General features: G+C 38.6%; 2 protein-coding genes and 1 long non-coding RNA gene across 3 annotated transcripts; 2 read left to right on the forward strand and 1 right to left on the reverse strand.

Moving 5' to 3' along the window:
* Nucleotides 1-349: 349 nt before the first annotated feature.
* Nucleotides 350-2,051, forward strand: LOC306987502 (aerolysin-like protein). Its single transcript, XM_079591840.1, has 2 exons — nt 350-508; nt 772-2,051. Exon 2 carries the CDS (start codon nt 789-791, stop codon nt 1,728-1,730), a length of 942 nt encoding a protein of 313 aa, XP_079447966.1. The 5' UTR covers nt 350-508; nt 772-788; the 3' UTR covers nt 1,731-2,051.
* A 987-nt stretch (nt 2,052-3,038) lies between these two features.
* Nucleotides 3,039-4,045, reverse strand: LOC306988199. Its single transcript, XR_013795350.1, has 3 exons — nt 3,942-4,045; nt 3,749-3,834; nt 3,039-3,616 (listed from the first exon to the last, which is right to left on the reverse strand). It is a non-coding gene; the product is annotated as an uncharacterized lncRNA (long non-coding RNA).
* An 8,607-nt stretch (nt 4,046-12,652) lies between these two features.
* On the forward strand, nt 12,653-14,277 carry LOC306984065 (aerolysin-like protein). The gene is made up of 2 exons (XM_079585071.1): nt 12,653-12,727; nt 12,998-14,277. The coding sequence occupies exon 2, from the start codon at nt 13,015-13,017 to the stop codon at nt 13,954-13,956; it is 942 nt and encodes a 313-aa protein (XP_079441197.1). The 5' UTR covers nt 12,653-12,727; nt 12,998-13,014; the 3' UTR covers nt 13,957-14,277.
* The last annotated feature ends 6,273 nt before the right edge of the window (nt 14,278-20,550 follow it).

Consider the following 20,550-nt stretch of genomic DNA (forward strand, 5'->3'; position numbering starts at 1 on the left):
CAGGAAAGATCATCAACAAAAATGGGACAAAATATTTTCTGCAGTAAAAAAAAAACATGACTTGAATGACTTTGGACATGGTAGCTGGTTTGTTACGGCCCCAAGGTGGTCTTCCAGCTTTAAACAGTCCGATTAAAATCTACCAGGTCTATTTTAAAACATTGCTTGACAATGCATTGACCGAGCACAGGCACAGAAACTTAGATCAAGCTCAGGGCCAGAACTGACATTTTTCACTGTTTAGACTATTTGGTCACAGAAACCAAAAACTTAATTTGCCACATACACTAGTTGCTTGTTATGACCTGTAAGAGATGCATATAAAACGAGTGTTGCATAACCAAAATAATTACTTGTCACTTGTAACCGCACATCAGGTGCCGCCGGCCCCCTCTGGAGCTCTATATAAGCAGAACCCCAATCGAACACATCTCAGTCTAACACAACTCTTCTTCCTGACCTGTACCAGACGAGCTACTCTTCAGTTCTTCAGACTAAAGTCATTCATGTGAGTATATTTCAGTGAGCATTTAAAATGCAATTCATGTAGCCAATGGCTTGGAATTTGCAGGAGGTTAATACAGGACTAGTAATAAATGGTGAAACTTTTTTGTGCAGATGAAATAAAAACAAATCCACATTTATGTGAATCACGGAATACGAATAAAAAGGTCTTTGAGTAAAAAATACCATTTTAAAATTCATGCATTAGAGACATAAAAAATATGATTTAGATATCTAGGCTTAATTAATCATGTAATTTCTTTTCAGATCTAATTTCTTCAAAGATGTCCACACTTGTGTCTACGATTGGTGGTGGAGGAGGTGCTCCGTTTTCATTGACTGGTGAAAGCAATGGTGCCAGTTTAGAGAAGATCTGGGTGTGGGTGGAAGATTGGCAGGTGAGGGGTGTCAGGGTCTGGCTTACAGATGGGAGAAATGAAACCTTTGGAAAGCCATCTGGACAGTATCAAGAGTATATATTCAAGGCCGGTGAGTGTTTCACATCACTGTCCCTGTGGGGGAATGGAGAAGGAACACGTCTTGGAGCCATCAAATTCAAGACCAGTACGGGGGGAGAGTTTTTTGCAAAGATGACAAAATGGAGTTTAAAAACAGAATATCCCATGGATGTGGGCTCTGGGTATTGTTTGGGAGTTGTAGGAAGAGGTGGTTCTGACATTGACTGCATGGGATTCATGTTTATCAATACAGTTGAATCAACAGTTCTCACCAATGTCCACTATCCCACTCTCCACCAACTGATACCACAGGTGGCCGTGGAAGACATCAAATCCGTCGATTTCAGGAACGACTCCTCTGCCGTACAACATCAAAAAGTCGAATCCTCAAAGAAGGTGACCAAAAAATCCACATGGACTACGAGCAAGAGTTTTACTGCCACATTTACTATGGAAGTGAAGGCTGGGATTCCAGATGTTGTAGAGGTTTCTACAGGATTCAGTTTCAGCGTTGAATCTGAAAGCACGTATAGTCAGGAGAACACAGAAGAGAGAACCGAAACTCTGACTACCGATGTAGAAGTGCCAGCAGGGAAGAAGCTGCATGTTGACGTCACCATTGGCAGAGCCACTTTTGACATGCCCTACACTGGCACAGTGGTGATGACCTGCAGGAACGGCAGTGTGTTACAGTATGAAACCAAGGGCACATACAAAGGCGTCACTTACACTGATATCAAAGTGAAGACTAAAGAATTTCCCCTGTAATGTCAAGACAGATTGTTCTTGTCTGGTCTTTATCTGATTTTACCAGCAATGTATCAATTGTTCTACATTTAATCGTTTTGTTTGAGCCTTTCTTCATCTGTTTCATTTCAAAGTGTTCTTTGCCCCTTTATTTTTAACAGGGGGAAATATATACTCAGCATTGTTTTTTCAAATGATATTTTCTGAATCTTTTACAAAATATTGACATTATTTCACACTTTGAATAATCTAGTAATAGAGATTATTGTGATGATTACACAATGTATTTTATCATATTAACTTCAAATGTTTAATCTGACATTTAATAAAAGCATTTCATGAGCCCTGTTTATCTGTATTCATTTTTGTCAAAAAACGACAACATTAGTCTTCAGAGAATATATTTTAGCTAAGCAGTTTGTTGAAAGTAACTATTTTTGTCATTCGTCTACAGAAGTTATACTTAAGAATTAGCAGAGCTTTAGCTCTAGCCACTGTTGCTATTTTATTGAAAATATTTTCATTTGATGTCATCACTATCGTAATTAGTCTTTGTTTTAGTTGGACCCTTGACCCAGTGGGGTTTATGTGAACATTGTTCATTCAAATTAAAAGTAGTTTTTTTTGGTCTTTAATAGTTAATTACTTAAATGAATAGTGGTAAATAAAATAATAATAAGGTAATTTGCAGATTATTCATATACAATGTTAAAAATGAAGGCTTTCCGTATTACTGAATGGTTATACTTACTCAATTTATCCCAAGAAATTGAAAAAATAAATAAATAGAGGCATCAGTGTCAGTATTGGTATCAGCAGGGCCGTCGCCAGAGAGAAGAAATGTATTGTTAAAAAATATCTGTTGAAAGAACTTGACTTAGTCAAGTCATCTTGTTGCATGGTCTCATTGACATTGTTAAGTTTAGCTAACATTAGGTGTTAAGTTCACTCAACTTATATGTAGTTGTTGAAATAACTTGCAGTAATTGAGCCAACATACTGGATCACTTAATGAGCATTTAGTTTTTTTAGTTAAGTCAACTGAAAAACACATTGGTTGAACTTAATTTATGTTTTCACAAACATGAACCAAGTCTAATTGACATAAAATAGTAATTTTCCCTCAACATCATAATTTAACTATTTTAGTTTACTGGACCTTTATTTGGCAATAAGTTCTGGATATCTATCTAGATTGTTTTATGAAATCAACACAACTGCAAAATTGAAACTTAGCATTTTTCAAATTCCAAAAACACAGACACAAATAATTATCTTGCAAATATATAAAAACCCTACACAAGAAAAACCCTCACATATACACAGCTCACAAGTACAAATAACTCTGTCATTATTATTAGATATTTTCATTGCAGGAACAAAATAATAATTCACAATAATCTCTGTTAGAAAACTTCACATTAAACTGAGTCTTCAATTCACAATCGTAGAAACATGACAAGGAAAGAGGAAGCAGGGCAAGGTAACAAGAAAACAGTGTTTGAACAAATTCAAGAGTACCAATGTTACACTTAAAACAATGAGATCTAAAACAACAATGCTCTTACACTTTAAAACAGTACAACAATTAAACCGTAGCAATAAGGAACAAATATTTAGTTTGTTTTCTGTCTTATTGCACTCTTCAAAGAGTGAACTCTTGCGGTGCAAGAGCCTTATCCAACTCCAATAAACTGTATCTTCAAAAGTGAATTTGAATTCCTTTGGGCAGTCAAGGTTTAATGCGTACACCAGACCCATTAGGTATCACTCAAGAGATGCATTACCACTCATTCCTCAATCACAAGGGCAACGTCATTGTAGAACGCTGGTAGAGGTTCCATCACAATTTCCACAACCGCTAGAATCACCACACGCTTGATCACATCCTCTTCACGGTCACTGGGCTTTGTAGAATGTAAACAAAACAAGGAACTATTACTGAAAAGCAACTACGCAAAAATAGTCCCCAGACCCCTGCAAATTAAGAGATATAATGTTCAATGCTCCCTTGTTTTGCCTTGCATGTTTCAGCTTACCTTGCATATCTTTAAGAATTTTGAAGGAGTCTCGCGCATGTACCACAGCAGGCCCAGCAATGCTGCTGTCCTCATCCAATGGTTTTCTGTAAAATATAGGACAGTTAAAGTACCAGCTTTATTCGTTCAATCCGTTGTCTTTGTATTTTCATTTATCCTTTCTCCCCTTCCTCTGTCAGAGTTTAACTTTTACCTGGTTCAACACACCTGCCTGGAAGCCTGTAGTGATCCTGGACACCTTGATTAGCTGGTGTTGGAGTGTTTAATTGGGGTTGAAGCTAAACTCTGCAGGATCTTGGCTCCCCAGGAGCAGGAATGTCTCCCCTGCCTTAAATTCATTGGGGTTGTAACAACACTTAAAGGATTTAAAAGGATAGGTTACCAAAGATGATAATTTTCATTTACTCACCAACAGGCCACTCAAAACACATGCACAAATATTAATATCTTAATTCGATACAATTAAAATTAATTTTGCTAATACAATCAAACATTATTGTGAACAAAGACTGACATTTTTATGTTTCATCATACAAAGAGATTAAATTATATCAGAAGACGTGGAATATGTTATACAAATCATAGGTTACTTTTTAGACACTTACTCTGAAGTCACTGTATGAAAAGATTTCACTATCAATATAGCTTTATGATCCATAGAAGAACAAAGGTCATAGAGGTTTGGAAAAACATTCAAGTACTGAATGAGATTTGGGAGATGACCATCTAGGCCTTCAAACAAGGATCTGCTCAGGTCCTTTGACACAAGCCTGGTGAATTATTTGCTGATCTATAAAAACATAAATACATTTACATTTAGTCACTTAGCAGACGCTTTTAACCAAAGCGACTTACAACTGAGGACTACAGCAAGCGAGTCATCGTGAAGAGGCAAAAAATAACGCAAGAAGTGCTCAAAATACAAAGTTATGGCATTGCTCAGAGTAGCATAAGCCAAACAAGGGAGGATATGTTTTTTATTTTTTTATTTTTATGTCAAGTGCTCACGGAAGAGATGAGTTTTCAGTTGTCTTTTGAATGTGGTCAGGGTTTCTGCATTCCGGATGAGGGTAGGGAGATCATTCCACCAGCAAGGAACCGTGAATGAGAATGTTCTGGAGAGTGATTTTGTGGCTCTCTGTGATGGTACCACGAGCCGTCGCTCATTGACCGAACGCAGGCTTCTGGTAGGGATGTAGACTCGTAGGAGCGAGTGAAAGTAGGAGGGAGCTGAGCCTGTGGTCGATCTGTAAGCAAGCGTCAATGCCTTGGAACTTGATGCGAGCAACGAGTGGTAGCCAGTGCAGAGAGATGAACAGAGGAGTGACGTGGGCCCTTTTGGGCTCGTTGAAGACAAGACGGGCTGCAGCATTCTGGATCATTTGTAGAGGTTTAGTTGCACATGATGGAAGACCAGCCAGAAGAGCATTGCAGTAATCAAGCCTAGATATAACCAAGGCCTAGGCGAGAAGTTGTGTTGCATGCTCAGTTAGGAAAGGCCTGATCTTCCTGATGTTGTGCAGTGCAAACCTGCATGATCAAGCTGTCTTTGTGATGTGGTCTGTGAAGGTCAGATGCTCATCAAATGTTACTCCAAGGTTTCTGACCGACCTTGATGGGGTGATTAAAGTTGAATCTACCTGGATAGTGAAGTCGTGCTGTAGAGACGAATTGGCAGGGAGGACGAGAAGCTCAGTCTTTGCCAGGTTGAGCTGCAGGTGATGTTCCTTCATCCATGCCGAGATGTCCGCCAGGCAGCTTGAGATACGTGCAGCTACTGTGGGATCATCAGATTGAAATGAGAGGTAGAGCTGGGTGTCATCAGCATAGCAATGGTAAGAGAAGCCATGTGCCTGTATGATGGGTCCCAGTGATGTGGTGTAAATGGAGAAGAGGAGTGGTCCAATAACTGAACTCTGAGGAAACCCTGTAGTCAGTTGATGTGCTTTGGATACCTCGCCACTCCATGCGACCCTGAAGGACCTTCCTGTGAGATAGGACTCAACCAGTGGAGAGGAGTTCCTGTGATGCCCAGTGATGAGAGGGTGGACAGGAGGATCTGATGATTCACAGTGTCGAAGGCAGCAGACAGATCCAGGAGAATGAGAACTGATGATTTGGAGGCAGCTTTTGCGATCCGTAGGGCATCTGTGACTGACAGCAATGCAGTCTCGGTTGAATGCCCTTTCTTGAAGCCAGATTGGTTTACATCTAGTTGGTTGGTCAGAGAGAGGAAAGATGATACTTGGTTGAAGGCAACTCCTTCAAGTGTTTTCGCAATGAATGGTAGGAGAGAGACAGGTCTGTAATTCTATAAGAGTGATGTGTTAAATGTCGGTTTCTTAAGCAGTGGAGTTACCCGAGCCTGCTTGAATGATGTAGGGAAAGTGCCAGTGTGGAGGGATGAGTTGATGATGTGGGTGAGTGCTGGTAGAAGTGTGGGAGAGATGGCTTGTAGAAGGTGTGAGGGGATGGGATCTAGAGGGCAGGTGGTAGGGTGACTGGAGAGGAGAAGTTTAGATACTTCTTCCTCGGTTAGAAGGAGAAGGAGGAGAGAATGTGTTTGGGAGTGGGAGGGGTTGGACTGGGTTCCTGTGTGTGTGGAGCTGAGAACTGCTTGCTGATAGTTGTTGTTTTGTTGGTGAAGAAGTTAGCAAAATCATCAGCAGTTAAAGAGGAGGTGGGTGGTGGTGGAGGTGGACAGAGGAGATAGTTGAATGTCTTGAAAAGAGTTTGTGTGTTAGCTGTGCTGTTGATCTTGTTGTGAAAATAAGACGATTTTGCAGCATGAACATCAGCAGAAAAGGAAGAGAGCAGAGATTGATACATACTAAGGTCAGTTGTGTATTTTGATTTGCGCCATTTCCTCTCTGTTGCCCTGAGTTAGGTCAGGTGTTCACAAAGAATCTCAGATAACCAGGGGTTAGAGGGAGTAATGCGTGCTGGCCTGGAGGAGATAGGGCAGATATTGTCTAAAGAAGAAGTTAAAGTGGAGCATAAAGTATCTGTTGCGGTATTGACATCCAGAGATGAGAATTGTGAGGGTGAGGGAAGAGAAGATGACACAGCAGAGGAAAGATGGGAGGGAGAGATTGAGCGCAGGTTTCGTCTGAAAGTAACTGGTAGGGGGGTTGGTGGAGCATGGGTAGTGAGTTGAAGATTGAAAGTAATGAGGAAATGATCAGAAATGTGGAGAGGTTTCACCAAAATGTTGTCTGTGATACAGTTGCGTGTGTAAACCAGGTCCAGTTGGTTACCTGATTTGTGAGTACCTGAGGTGATGAGCTGTTTGAGATCGAATGAGGCTAGGAGAGAGATGAAGTCTGTTGCATTTGGCTTCTCTAGATGAATGTTGAAATCACCAAAGACTACAAGTGGGGTGCCATCCTCAGGGAAAGAAGACAGCAGCACATCCAGCTCCTCTACAAAGCTTCCCAGTTGACCTGGGGGGCGATATATGACTACAATATGGATCTTAATGGGAGTTGTAAGTGTAATAGCATGATATTCAAACGAGTAGTTATTGCATAGAGAGGAGAGGGTTGAGTATTTCCAATTGTTAGAAATAAGAAGACCTGTGAGAAATGAGACACCTCCCAGACTGGCGAGGAGTGTGAGAGAAGGAGAAGTTGTTTGAGAGAGCAGCAGGGGTTGCTGAGTCTTCTGGACGAATCCAGGTCTCAGTCAAGCCTAAAATATTAAGAGTAGAATGAGATGCAAAGGCTGGAATGAAGTCAGCTTTGTTGACTGCTGACTGACAATTCAATAGACCCACAGAAAGAGAGAGAGGTGTGTGAGAGGATGAGAGAATGTGACGCAGATTTGCAGTGTTGCGCTGCCTTCTGTGCATGATGGGAGAGCGTTGTCGAGAGACAACAGGAATGTATTGAAAGCACATATTTAGTAGGGAAATACAATACCAGTGTGAAGGGAAGAGGGTGAAGAGGATACTTAAGTGCCTTTTAGATGTCCTTGCTCGGTGGAGTCGCGCAAGTAGAGTCGATGGTCTTTACCCGAGTCGGTCTTCACACGAGGAGAGCTGAACGCTTCCGCTGACGCTTCCGCGACAGCACGCACACTACAGAAATATAGTGCTTTCAAACGCCTGAGTGAGGACAGCTGCTAGTCCAAGCAATTAACACAGCCAAAGCAAATAATCCGAAAATGGGTGTTTGGACAGCGCTACACTTAAGTGCTATACAATTTAAACTGCAATTCTTCTCAGACGCGGCTGTTATTTAAAGTAGGAACGCGTCTAATTAAAATACAGATTTGTTTGAAGGTAAAAATGTATAAATAACCAAAGAAACGAAAATAACCCTACTTGATGGAAAACAATACACTGAATCAACAAGAGAACTGAATATTTAGAAAAAACCACTTGCGCGCTCTTGTCCTTTTCGGAGACTGAAGCTTGTCCTGTCTTGTTCAGATTCTCCTCGACTTTATATCTGTATTCACAGTTGCTGCCTCTCCAAGCAATTAACACAGCCAAAGCAAATAATCCGAAAATGGGAGAAATCAAAACTGCCTGTTATGAGTGTACATCCTGTCTTTAATCAGCCTGGGAAATGGGAGAGAGAAGCATGAATCCGTTATTCACACTCCTGGATGGAAACATTAGATGTTCTGAATGAGCGAAGACTACTTGAGTGCTACATACTAGTGCTTCATACTAGTGCGACCAGGAAGTATATAAGAGACGCCTAGGGAACATGTCAGCCACCGAGAGTCTTAGGGGACTGTGCAGGCAGCCCAGAGGCAGGGAACTCGCAACTGGGGAATGAAATACCTGCGCCTCCATGCTGAGGGGAGTGCATAACAAAACAACGGCTGTCAATATCGCACAAAAATTGCAACTTCCAGCAGGAGAGCCAACACCACTCTTCCCTTATGGCCAGTCACTTTTAGGGTGACAGTATGTCAACCACCATAGCCACCAGGGAGGCTGACCTTAGGCTGAGACCTAATCTAGCCAATTACCTGTCTGTTTCTTAAACAGAGCCTCTTACAATTACTGCCTCATAAGAGGTAGCCAGAGGAAAGGGACTGCAAAAAGGCAGTAACCAACTCACACCGGATAAAGAGATGGGTATCCTGGAGAACAGGACTCAGCATAGCGCTTTCCAACCCTTACAATCAAGGGGAGTTACTCTGCTCAACCCTGGACCTACAGAGTGCTATCTTTTTCAAAGCACTGTGGAGGCTGTGTGCTCTAAAGAGAGTACCTAACAGCCTGATAATATGATCTACAGTGGAGGTCTCATTTGAGTCCTTCGACCTTCTGACCAGACTTAGGGAGCGAAATACTCTACAGAAAGACCCTCCTCAAATGAGGGGAGTACTACCAAGCTCAACTGAGCAGATCATCAACCAAGCCTAAACAATAACAGAGAAGCTCCATATGAGCCTGCAACATGATGAAACTCTAGGGAGCTAGGACACTGATTTAGGTGAAAGTGCTAAAAAACTCCCTCTAAGAGACGTATTCCTAAAGTACTTGGCCTAGGCCGGATATCGGGGCGGCCCAAAAACATTTTGAGGGCCGGCACACACCTCTTCATGACCTTCCTGGAGCTCAGTTGAGCAGTGTCTTCAACATACTGTCTCTCTTAGCAAGAGGAGGCCAACTCACTTAATACACTTCTTTTTTTTCTCCATTCTGTCACCTGATGGAGTCTTGGTTCCTTGCCACTGTCGGCTTTTTCGCCTTTGTCGCCATTGGCTTTTGGCTTGCTTAATTGGGGACATTTAATTTAATATTCAACAATATTATTGATCTGCCTGCATTGACACCATTATATGAGAATTGGACTGAGCTGGACGATGACATCACTGTTTTCTCCAGAGCGGCTATATGTATTAATTAACTAAATTAATAACTTTTTTACAACAAAAATGAAACGTCACTGAACTTACATAAGCTGGAATGTGACGCTATTTTCTTCAAAAAAAAAAAAAAAAACTGTGTTGCATTATTTTACTGTTATCTCTGTAAAGCAGCTTTGAATCTGTATTGTAAAAAGCACTATGTAAATAAAGGTGACTTGACTTGACTCTCAAAAATTTTCAAAACTTGGGTCTTGAAACCTATTTCACAGTTTGCGTTCTCAAGCTATCAAACACTGTTGTCGTGCAAGTGAACGGCCAGAACACATTAAAAGTTTCTGTTTTCGGTAAAACTATGTTGTGTAAGCGGCCCTTAGTTAATAACTAATGATCTTTACAATGGAAGTGAATCATTCAGAAACTAACTTTAGCTGGACAATAACTTTATTCTAGAGCTGCTGTAAAGCCAAAACACTCTCTGGTACTTTCATTTCCTATTATCACTGTAAAGCTGCTTTGAAACAATCTATATTGTTAAAAGTACCATATAAATGAAGGGAAAACATTTTTTATTTTTTATTTTTTAAGGTGACGACAGGAATCTGACCACCTGGTGGCTTCGGCATGTAAGGCCCGGCTCAATCGACCCAATGGAGGCAGTCAGTCAGCGGGTGAAGGTTTTTGCGCGTTACTGTCTTTCCTTTTACGCAACACAACAAGATTAAATGGAACACATTTTCTCATATGTTTTACTCGTTATTTCATCTGACTCCATAAATGATAAGGTTTTAATGATATCTGGGCATCATTAAAAGTGAGCGTATATTTGATTATTCTTAATACTAGACTCTTAAACTATATTTTACCCACTCAGATTAGGAAAAAATATAACTTTGAGGTCCTGGTCTTTCACAGGTCTCCGACACAATCTCGCCAGTTCCAGTCATCAAACAGAGGTAATTGGCTATATACCTGAGATTGCCGAATTCACACTTACACAATCAAAAATGCATTAATAACCCCCTTGGAATGCATCCTCTTGAACTTAATTCAATCATTTTACTTCAGTAGAGGTTTTGGCCACCATTAAAGACGTTAGTGAATCAACTTTACTTTTCTTATAATAGTTTGGATTGGCCAAGCCCATGATTGCTCACGTACACTTATCTAAATTAACATTAAATTAAAACAGAGGTAATTAAAGATTTAGGCTGATCAAACAGCATTCGCTGCACTAAACAGAAATAACTCATCTCTGCACCCAAGTACACTTGAAATGATGCCAGTTATTAGCCGTTGCTAATCTGACTCAAAACTTGTGGAAATATACGAATCCAATAATCTATTTGGGAAAAACATATTTTGGAGTCAATCAGAATAAAATCAAACGTTTACAATTTATTGACCAGGTAATGAAGTAATAATTCAAATCCAATTCATAAGAAAAAAATCATCAGTTAATCATATCATAACAACAATTCAAAACTCAAGGAATTTGTAGAAATTATTACCTGGCAATGAAAATTACACACAGCGTTTGTGTGGGAAGTCAACCTACAGACTCACATAACTTTTTTGCTCCTTTTCCTTATAAACCAAGATAATTCAATATTCTTTCCAAATGGTGGTGTCTGCCATTATAATTAGATCTTGGTCCTCTATTGAGGAGTTCACAACTGTGGGATCATAATTTGTAATTGAATAGGTTCTTGTTCTTCAAGAATACTTCAAGTGAAATGATCACATAGAAATTAAATATTATTTCATACAAACAAACTACAAAAAGTCATTACATGCATGTAAGTTTAAATATTCAGACAGACCCACCCTTTTTACCAGTTTATATATCAAAACACAAGACCGGTTCTAACGGGGGTGCACACCTGGTTTGCTCTCAAGTTAATGCTCAGTCATACTCACGTTAATTTGGGTAAATCAATTTTTTGATTTTGATCCAAAATCTAGTAATGCATGACTGATCAATGCATCAAGTCTGAACTGGAATTCGGAAGTTCGTACTGTATGTGCCCAAAAAATAAAATTATATAATTATGATCTTTTTTACCAAACTGGAGCTGGTTTTTGTAACTGACTAGGTTAGACGACCTGCCCACAAAGAACATTCTTCTTTTACCACTCTTTCAATGTTTAAAAACAGATTTTAACTGCTAAAGTCGTTTTATTTTCCATGGTTATGAGTGTTCATCCTGTTTTTGAGGCAAACGTCAAAAGTTATAACAAATAATTAGTGTATGATTTGTATATAACATCATTTTTTAGATGAGCTGAGAAAGTTCAATAAGACAAAACAAATTCTAATTTATTTGCATGTATATTCAATCATTTAAAGCTTTTAGCATAATTTATATTGTGTATAGAATGTTACGGAGTAGATAACATTGTATCATGTTTATGGGCAATCTGTATACCCATTTTAACTCGAGCAATGACAAAGCAAAATCAAGTGTGCACTCTTGTTTGAACTTGCAGAAAGGGCAAACTATATGCAGAAATTCAATTAGAGTAATAAATAAACTTTATACACTGAATATGTTTTTTTTTTTTATTGTGAAACTACAACTTTCCTAAACGTATTCATATACAAAAAATTATTAGGATTTTAGCTTATATGTGATATTGATTTTACTTGCATTTATACACACTGTTCAGGTAAAGCAGGAAAGATCATCAACAAAAATGGGTCCAAATATTTTCTGCAGTAAAAAACATGACTTGAATGACTTTGGACATGGTAGCTGGTTTGTTACGACCCCAAGGTGGTCAGCCAGCTAAAAAGTCTGATTAAAATCTACCAGGTCATTTTTAAAACGTTGCTTGAAAATGCATTGACCGAGCACAGGGACAGAAACTCTTAGGGCCAGTGAACTGAAATTTTTCCCAGTGTAGACTATTTGGTTACAGATTTGGTCAGTTGCTTGTTATGACCTGCAAGAGATGCAAATTATGCGAATGAGTGTTGCGTAATTAAAATAATTACTTGTCACTTGTAACCGCACACCATGTGCCGCCTGGCCCCTCTGGAGCTCTATATAAGCAGAAGCCCAATCGAACACATCTCAGTCTAACACAACTCTTCTTCCTGACGTGTACCAGACGAGCTCTTCAGTTCTTCAGACTAAAGTCATTCATGTGAGTATATTTCAGTGAGCATTTAAGATGCAATGCATGTAGCCAATGGCTTGGAATTTGCAGGAGGTTAATACAGGACTAGTAATAAATGGTGAAACTTTTTTGTGCATATGAAATAAAAACAAATCCAAATTTATGTGAATTACGGAATAAGAATAAAAAGGTCTTGGAGTAAAAAATACCATTTTAAAATTCATGCATAAGAGGACATAAAAAAAAAACATGATTTGGATATCTAGGGTTAATTAATCTTGTAATTTTTTTTTTCAGATTTAATTTATTCAAAGATGTCCACACTTCTGTATATGATTGGTGGTGGAGGAGGTGCTCCGTTTTCATTGACTGGTGAAAGCAATGGTGCCAGTTTAGAGAAGATCTGGGTGTGGGTGGAAGATTGGCAGGTGAGGGGTGTCAGGGTCTGGCTTACAGATGGGAGAAATGAAACCTTTGGAAAGCCATCTGGACAGTATCAAGAGTATATATTCAAGGCCGGTGAGTGCTTCACATCACTGTCCCTGTGGGGGAATGGGGAAGGAACACGTCTTGGAGCCATCAAGTTCAAGACCAGTACGGGGGGAGAGTTTTTTGCAAAGATGACAAAATGGGATTTAAAAAAAGAATATCCCATGGATGTCGGCTCTGGGTATTGTTTGGGAGTTGCAGGAAGAGGTGGTTCTGACATTGACTGCATGGGATTCATGTTTATCAATACAGTTGAATCAACAGTTCTCACCAATGTCCACTATCCCACTCTCCACCAACTGATACCACAGGTGGCCGTGGAAGAGCTGAAATCCATCGATTTCAGGAACGACTCCTCTGCCGTACAACATCAAAAAATCGAATCCTCAAAGAAGGTGACCAAAACATCCACATGGTCTACGAGCAAGAGTTTTACTGCCACTTTTAGTATGGAAGTGAAGGCTGGGATTCCAGCGGTTGCTGAAGTTACTACAGGATTCAGTGTCAGTGTTGGAACAGAAAGGACGTATAGTCAGGAGAACACAGAAGAGAGAACCGAAACTCTGACTAACGATGTAGAAGTCCCACCGGGGAAGAAGCTGCATGTTGACGTCACCATTGGCAGAGCCACTTTTGACATGCCCTACACTGGCACAGTGGTGATGACCTGCAGGAACGGCAGTGTGTTACAGTATGAAACCAAGGGCACATACAAAGGCGTCACTTACACTGATATCAAAGTGAAGACTAAAGAATTTCCTCTGTAATGTCAAGACAGATTGTTCTTGTCTGGTCTTTATCTGATTTTACCAGCAATGTATCAATTGTTCTACATTTAATCGTTTTGTTTGAGCCTTTCTTCATCTGTTTCATTTCAAAGTGTTCTTTGCCCCTTTATTTTTAACAGGGGGAAATATATACTCAGCATTGTCTTTTCAAATGATATTTTCTGAATCTTTTACAAAATATTGACATTACTTCATACTTTGAGTAATCTAGTAATAGAGATTATAGTGATGATTACACAATGTATTTTATCATATTAACTTCAAATGTTTAATCTGACATTTAATAAAAGCATTTCATGAGCCCTGTTTATCTGTATTCATTTTTTGTCAAAAAACGACAACATTAGTCTTCAGAGACAATATTTTAGCTAAGCAGTTTGTTGAAAGTAACTATTTTTGTCATTCGTCTACAGAAGTTATAATTAAGAAATAATTAACAGAGGTTTAGCTCTAGCCACTGTTGCTATTTTATTGAAAATATTTTCATTTGATGTCATCACTATCGTAATTAGTCTTTGTTTTAGTTGGGCCCTTGACCCAGTGGGGTTTATGTGAACATTGTTCATTCAAATTAAAAGTAGTTTTGTTTTGTCTTTAATTGTTAATCAGTTGTAAATAAAATGATAATAAGGTAATTTGCAGATTATTCATATACACTGTTAAAAATGAAGGCTTTCCGTATTACTGAATGGTTATACCTACTCAATTTATACCAAGAAATAAAAAATAAATAAATAGAGGCATCAGTGTAAGTATTGGTATCAGCAGGGCCGTCGCTAGAGAGAAGAAATGTATTGTAAAAAAATATCTGTTGACAAAACTTGACTTAGTCAAGTCATCTTGTTGCATTGTCTCATTGACATTGTTAAGTTTAGCTAACATTAGGTGTTAAGTTCACTCAACTTATATGTAGTTTGTAATGTAGACCTTATGCTTCGAATTAACTCAAATGATCCATAGGGAATTTTAATAACTAATCATGAATATGATTAATATTTTGCATATTACAGTTACATTAAATTGTCGAAAGTGAAAGTGGATTATATGAATATATGAATAATCAATCACAACAAATTATAATTCCTCATTCATATATCAATAATCTCATTTCAGATCGATGATAAGATAATCCTTAAGGGAAATTAATGCAATTATCAAATCGGTGTTCGTCCAGCGAGCAACCGTCAGATTAAATGATCAATCTCTCAATAAAGCTATCCTTTCTTATAAACTCCAAGAAATATTAACTTTCTGGCCGTGAACATTAATTTTCCTGTGTTTATAAAATTAAAACTACTTAATGTAGTAAATAATAAGAGCTGGTAGCTCGGGTCGTGAACCTCATTGACGTTTGTATTTTTACAAGCACTTTCACAGAAACAGTTGAATATATTGTTTTAATAAATGCAAAACTAGAGAATATACAGACTACACATCCTGATTATATGTTTGTACATATCTTACATGTGAACACACAAGACAACGAATAATAGATGAGAGAGAGAAGGTGAGAGAGATAAAGTTCTGAGATTGTGAGAGCGAGGTCAGGGGCGTAAGGGTGACGCGCGCCGTTCGCGCGCGGTTTGAGGGATAGAGAGAAGGAGAAGATCACGAATGATCGTAGGAATAGCAAAATCACAGACCTTTGAGAGAGCCATCAATCGAAACAAACCTTAAAACATTAAAACTCGTTAGAGTTTGATACTTGCAAAGTTCGTTTGTGTGGAGCTGTGTCCAGCCTGCGCGTGTTCTCGGAGCAGAGTGCGCGCGCTCGTGCTGAGGCGCGCGTGCTTGTTGCCAGAGCAAGCTGTTCGCGGGAGTTTTGAAGAAGGCCTCTTTGGAAGGGAAGTTGCTGAAGGAATTCAGGCTTCGTTCGTTTGACTCGTAGGTGGAAACGAACAAAGTGGAATTTGAAAATTAAACAAAAGACTGAGATAAAGCAAATAAAGGGGGGGGGGGACTCCTGGAGGGAGTCCCTGACCAACGATTTCACATGCTGACGACAGGAAGAGCAGGGGACGAGAGAGAGAGGAGGAGGACTGGCTTTCTTTTTTAAAGACTGTATGGGTCACGCCTTCGTTCGGCGTGATCAGCCAATAGCCTTCGGAATTTCAACTTTCTTTTGTCCTGTCAAGACCCCAGTCTGTGTAGTTTATGACAGAGCTCCGGGACTAGTCATTTCTATGACTGGAAAGAATTCATATCGAAATAATCTTACCATTACAGTCTATTATCGAGATTCAACTCCGTTAGGTCTTAAGATTCAAAATGGTATCAAACACATCATTTTCAGAGTATATGATAACAAAGTTACATAAAATATACAGATTAGAAGCATTTAGATTTTGATTAATACACATTAATATTGAAATCAATTCCACATCGGTCGTGACACATAAATAGCAACACAGAAAAATATCAAGTCCATTTGTTAATGTCTTAAATATGATTCTGTTGAAATAAAGTCTCTTGGTGTGTGTGTGTGCTTATCTCTCTGGAGGCATGGGTGTCCTGTTACATGTGTTCCTTGGTGTGAGGAATTTTGGGTGTCCTGTTACATGTCTCTTTGTGTGTGTGTGTGTTGGAATGCACGAAAGAGACCACGCTCTCGTCTGGTCACACAACGAATGAAGTGTATTAGAGAATCATGATTCTCTAATTTGACCAGATGTCAGAGTCAATGTTGCTACAAGTTGTTGAAATAACTTGCAGTAATTGAGCCAACATACTGGATCACTTAATGAGCATTTAGTTTTTTTAGTTAAGTCAACTGAAAAACATATTGGTTGAACTTAATTTATGTTTTCACAAACAAGAACCAAGTCTAATTGACATAAAATAGTAATTTTTCCTCAACATTATAATTTAACTATTTTAGTTTACTGGACCTTGCTTTGACAAGAAGTTCTGGATATCTATCTGGAACCAGATTGTTTTATGAAATCAACACAACTGCAAAATTGAAACTCTCAGCATTTTATTTTTAAACAGATACATTGCATCCAAAAACACAGCCTCAAATAATTCTCTTGCAAATATATAAAAACCCTACACAAGAAAAACCCTCACATATACACAGCTCACAAGTACAAATAACAAATAACCGTCATTATTATTAGATATTTTCATTGCAGGAACAATGTAATAATTCACAATAATCTGTGTTAGAAAACTTCACATTAAACTGAGTCTTCAATTCACAATCATAGAAACATGACAAGGAAAGAGGAAGCAGGGCAAGGTAACAAGAAAATAGTGTTTGAAAAAAAAATTAAGAGTACCAATGTTACACTTAAAACAATGAGATCTAAAACAACAATGCTCTTACACTTTAAAACAGTACAACAATTAAACCGTAGCAATAAGGAAACAGTATTTAGTTTGTTTTCTGTCTTATCGGAGTAAATTACTCTTCAAAGAGTGAACTCTTGCGGTGCAAGAGCCTTATCCAACTCCAATAAACTGTATCTTCAAAAGTGAATTTTAATTTCTTTGGGCCGTCAAGGTTTAATCTGTACACCAGGCCCATCAGGTTCAGAAAAGCATTAGGTATCACTCAAGAGACGCATTACCACTCATTCCTCAATCACAAGGGCAACGTCATTGTAGAACGCTGGGAGAGGTTCCATCACAATTTCCACAACCGCTAGAATCACCACACGCTTGATCACATCTTCTTCACGGTCACTGGGCTTTGTAGAATGTAAACAAAACAAGGAACTATTACTTAAAAGCAACTACGCAAAAATAGTCCCCAGACCCCTGCAAATTAAGAGATCTAATGTTCAATGCTCCCTTGTTTTGCCTTGCATGTTTCAGCTTACCTTGCATATCTTCAAGAATTTTGAAGGAGTCTCGCGCATGTACCACGGCAGGCCCAGCAATGCTACTGTCCTCATCCAATGGTTGTCTGTAAAATATAGGACAGTTAAAGTACCAGTTTTATTCGTTCAATCCTTTGTTTTTGTATTTTCATTTATCCTTTCTCCCCTTCCTCTGTCAGAGTTTAACTTCTACCTGGTTCAACACACCTGCCTGGAAGCCTGTAGTGATCCTGGACACCTTGATTAGCTGGTGTTGGTGTGTTTAATTGGGGTTGAAGCTAAACTCTGCAGGATCTTGGCTCCCCAGGAGCAGGACTGTCTCCCCTGCCTTAAATTCAATGGGGTTGTAACAACACTTTAAAGGATTTAAAAGGATAGGTTACCAAAGATGATAATTGTAATTTACCTGTACTCACCAACATGCCACTCCAAACACATGCAAACATATTAATATCTTAATTCGATACAATTAAAATGAACAGTGGCTAGGCTGTTAAGCTCTATAAAGGACAAGTCAACACTATACAACATGCAGTAAAAGTAGTGCATGAGTCATGTTGCCTATTTGAAAAGTTTTTGGAAGATAACTTTGTGTAATGACCCGATCATATCAGTTTTGATGTTACTACGACATAATACAACAACAATATCAAACATCATTAGCTCTTGTGTCATGACATTTGATCAAAAGACTTGCAAGACCCAATGAGGTTTGATATTTATGTAGTAGCTAATACATTTAAACATTATTGTGAACAAAGACTGACATTTTTATGTTTCATCATACAAAGAGATTAAATTATATCAGAAGACTTAGCTTACTTTTTAGACACTTACTCTGAAGTCACTGTATGAAAAGATGTCACTATCCATAGTTGTATGATCCATAGAAGAAAAAAGGTCATAGAGGTTTGGACAAACATTAAAGTGAGTAAATCACATAATTGTCATTTTGGGGAGAGAAAGACTTTAAAACAAATTTAACTCACATCCTTTCAAGCCTCTGCAGTATTGAAGTCATTTCTGGAGTGTCCTCATAACGCTTTGACCTGAACAACTGTATGAGCTTTGAGAGATGACCATCTAGGCCTTCAAACAAGGATCTGCTCAGGTCCTTTGACACAAGCCTGGTGAATTATTTGCTGATCTATAAAAACAAATTAAACACATTTTTACAAATGTAACAAAGATGCCAGGCTCTCAGCGACAGTCTTCAACAGTACTAAACTAAAACATCATGCAGGAAGTTAAAACATTTTCATTTCACTCAACATGACAGAGCTGGTCATATAATCTTAGGATGTTAAGTTTGCCCATATCTTCTAATATAACAGCACAACTTTCATAGCCCAAGATTTCCTTATAAATTCAAAGCACACAGAAACAAATCAACAAAATTTGCATGTCTCTCTGTGAAAAGTGCTGGCCATCGGACTTTAATTTGTGACACGGGTGGCTCCTCCTCAACGGCTTCTTGTCTTCTCAAAGAATATGTGCTGCTCACTGTGAAACACTGTAAGCCTCTGAAAAATGACACAGGTCACAGTTCACATTTGATGTTGCTTTGGCCATTTTGAGGAGGCTTGAACACACTGACTATGGTCGCAAGTGAAATGCTTCTTCAGAGACAGTGACCTCCTGAATGTGCATACACAATCTGTGTAGATGCATGGGAGTGGACCGTGACTTGCCGGATGGCAGTGTTTCAGCTTGTAGTGTGTGATTAGGGCACGCTGGTTGGGCGAGGGAAATCTACAAATCTTGCAACACACCTCATCAGTATGGAGTCGTGCTTCCACTCTTGCTCTGTACAGATCCTACAAATACAAAACTACAAACTCCAGCCTGGTACAAATGTTACATACAGAAATATTCACTGAACATTTTACTTACCAAATACAATAAGGAAATAATATCAATAGTTTTTATTTCTATGGCTGGGTGATACATTGAATATTATAGTGATGATGTTGCTGGCAATATGACATTGAGCAACGCTGTATATAGCTTGTATTATGTGAAAATGTTTTCTATAAATAACGTAATTATAAATTGGATGATTGTTCAGGGCTTCGCAGTTAACACAAATGACAAAAGTTTAATCGTGATTATTAAACTACAAAAAGTTGTGACATTACATTAATACAAGATCATTGACCAAGTTAGCTAACGTTATACAGAAGACACGCCGTTTGCACATGCTCAAACACATTCATATGTGTAATTTGAAAGAACTTGAAAGAAGTCAATCAAGCATTTTTATAATGCAACAACAAATTACAACTAAATGTTGTTGCAACCATAAATAAATATGCATATTTGTCATATTAAACACAAATATTGACTGGCAGCGGTGCTTCAAATATTACTGTCATTCTGTGTTTCTATGATAAAAACGAACGATGAGATCCAATTAAGAACACGCTAAAAAGTCACTTATGTGCACTGTTTTATCTATTTATCAACATTAACTTACAATAGTCAAAGATGGCTTCTCTTTCTGCTCACATCTTGACAGCAGCTCGCTAGAGAAATCCTGATCATTAATCAAGTTGTGTTAGTTTGTAAAATGTGATTTCCTCAAATAAAAACGCGGGCGGTGAGTGCTAACGAAACAAGCCTAAATTAGCATTAAAGAAAGCACAAATCAGGGTATACTTACTTTCTTGTCTTTATTTGCAGTCCATAAAGTCAATCTGTAATTGTTCATACGCAGACTCCTTCCTCTTCTCATGATAAAAAATGGTGG

The sequence above is a fragment of the Phoxinus phoxinus genome, assembly GCF_949152265.1.
Source record: "Phoxinus phoxinus genome assembly, chromosome: 2".
Classification (NCBI taxonomy): domain Eukaryota; kingdom Metazoa; phylum Chordata; class Actinopteri; order Cypriniformes; family Leuciscidae; genus Phoxinus; species Phoxinus phoxinus.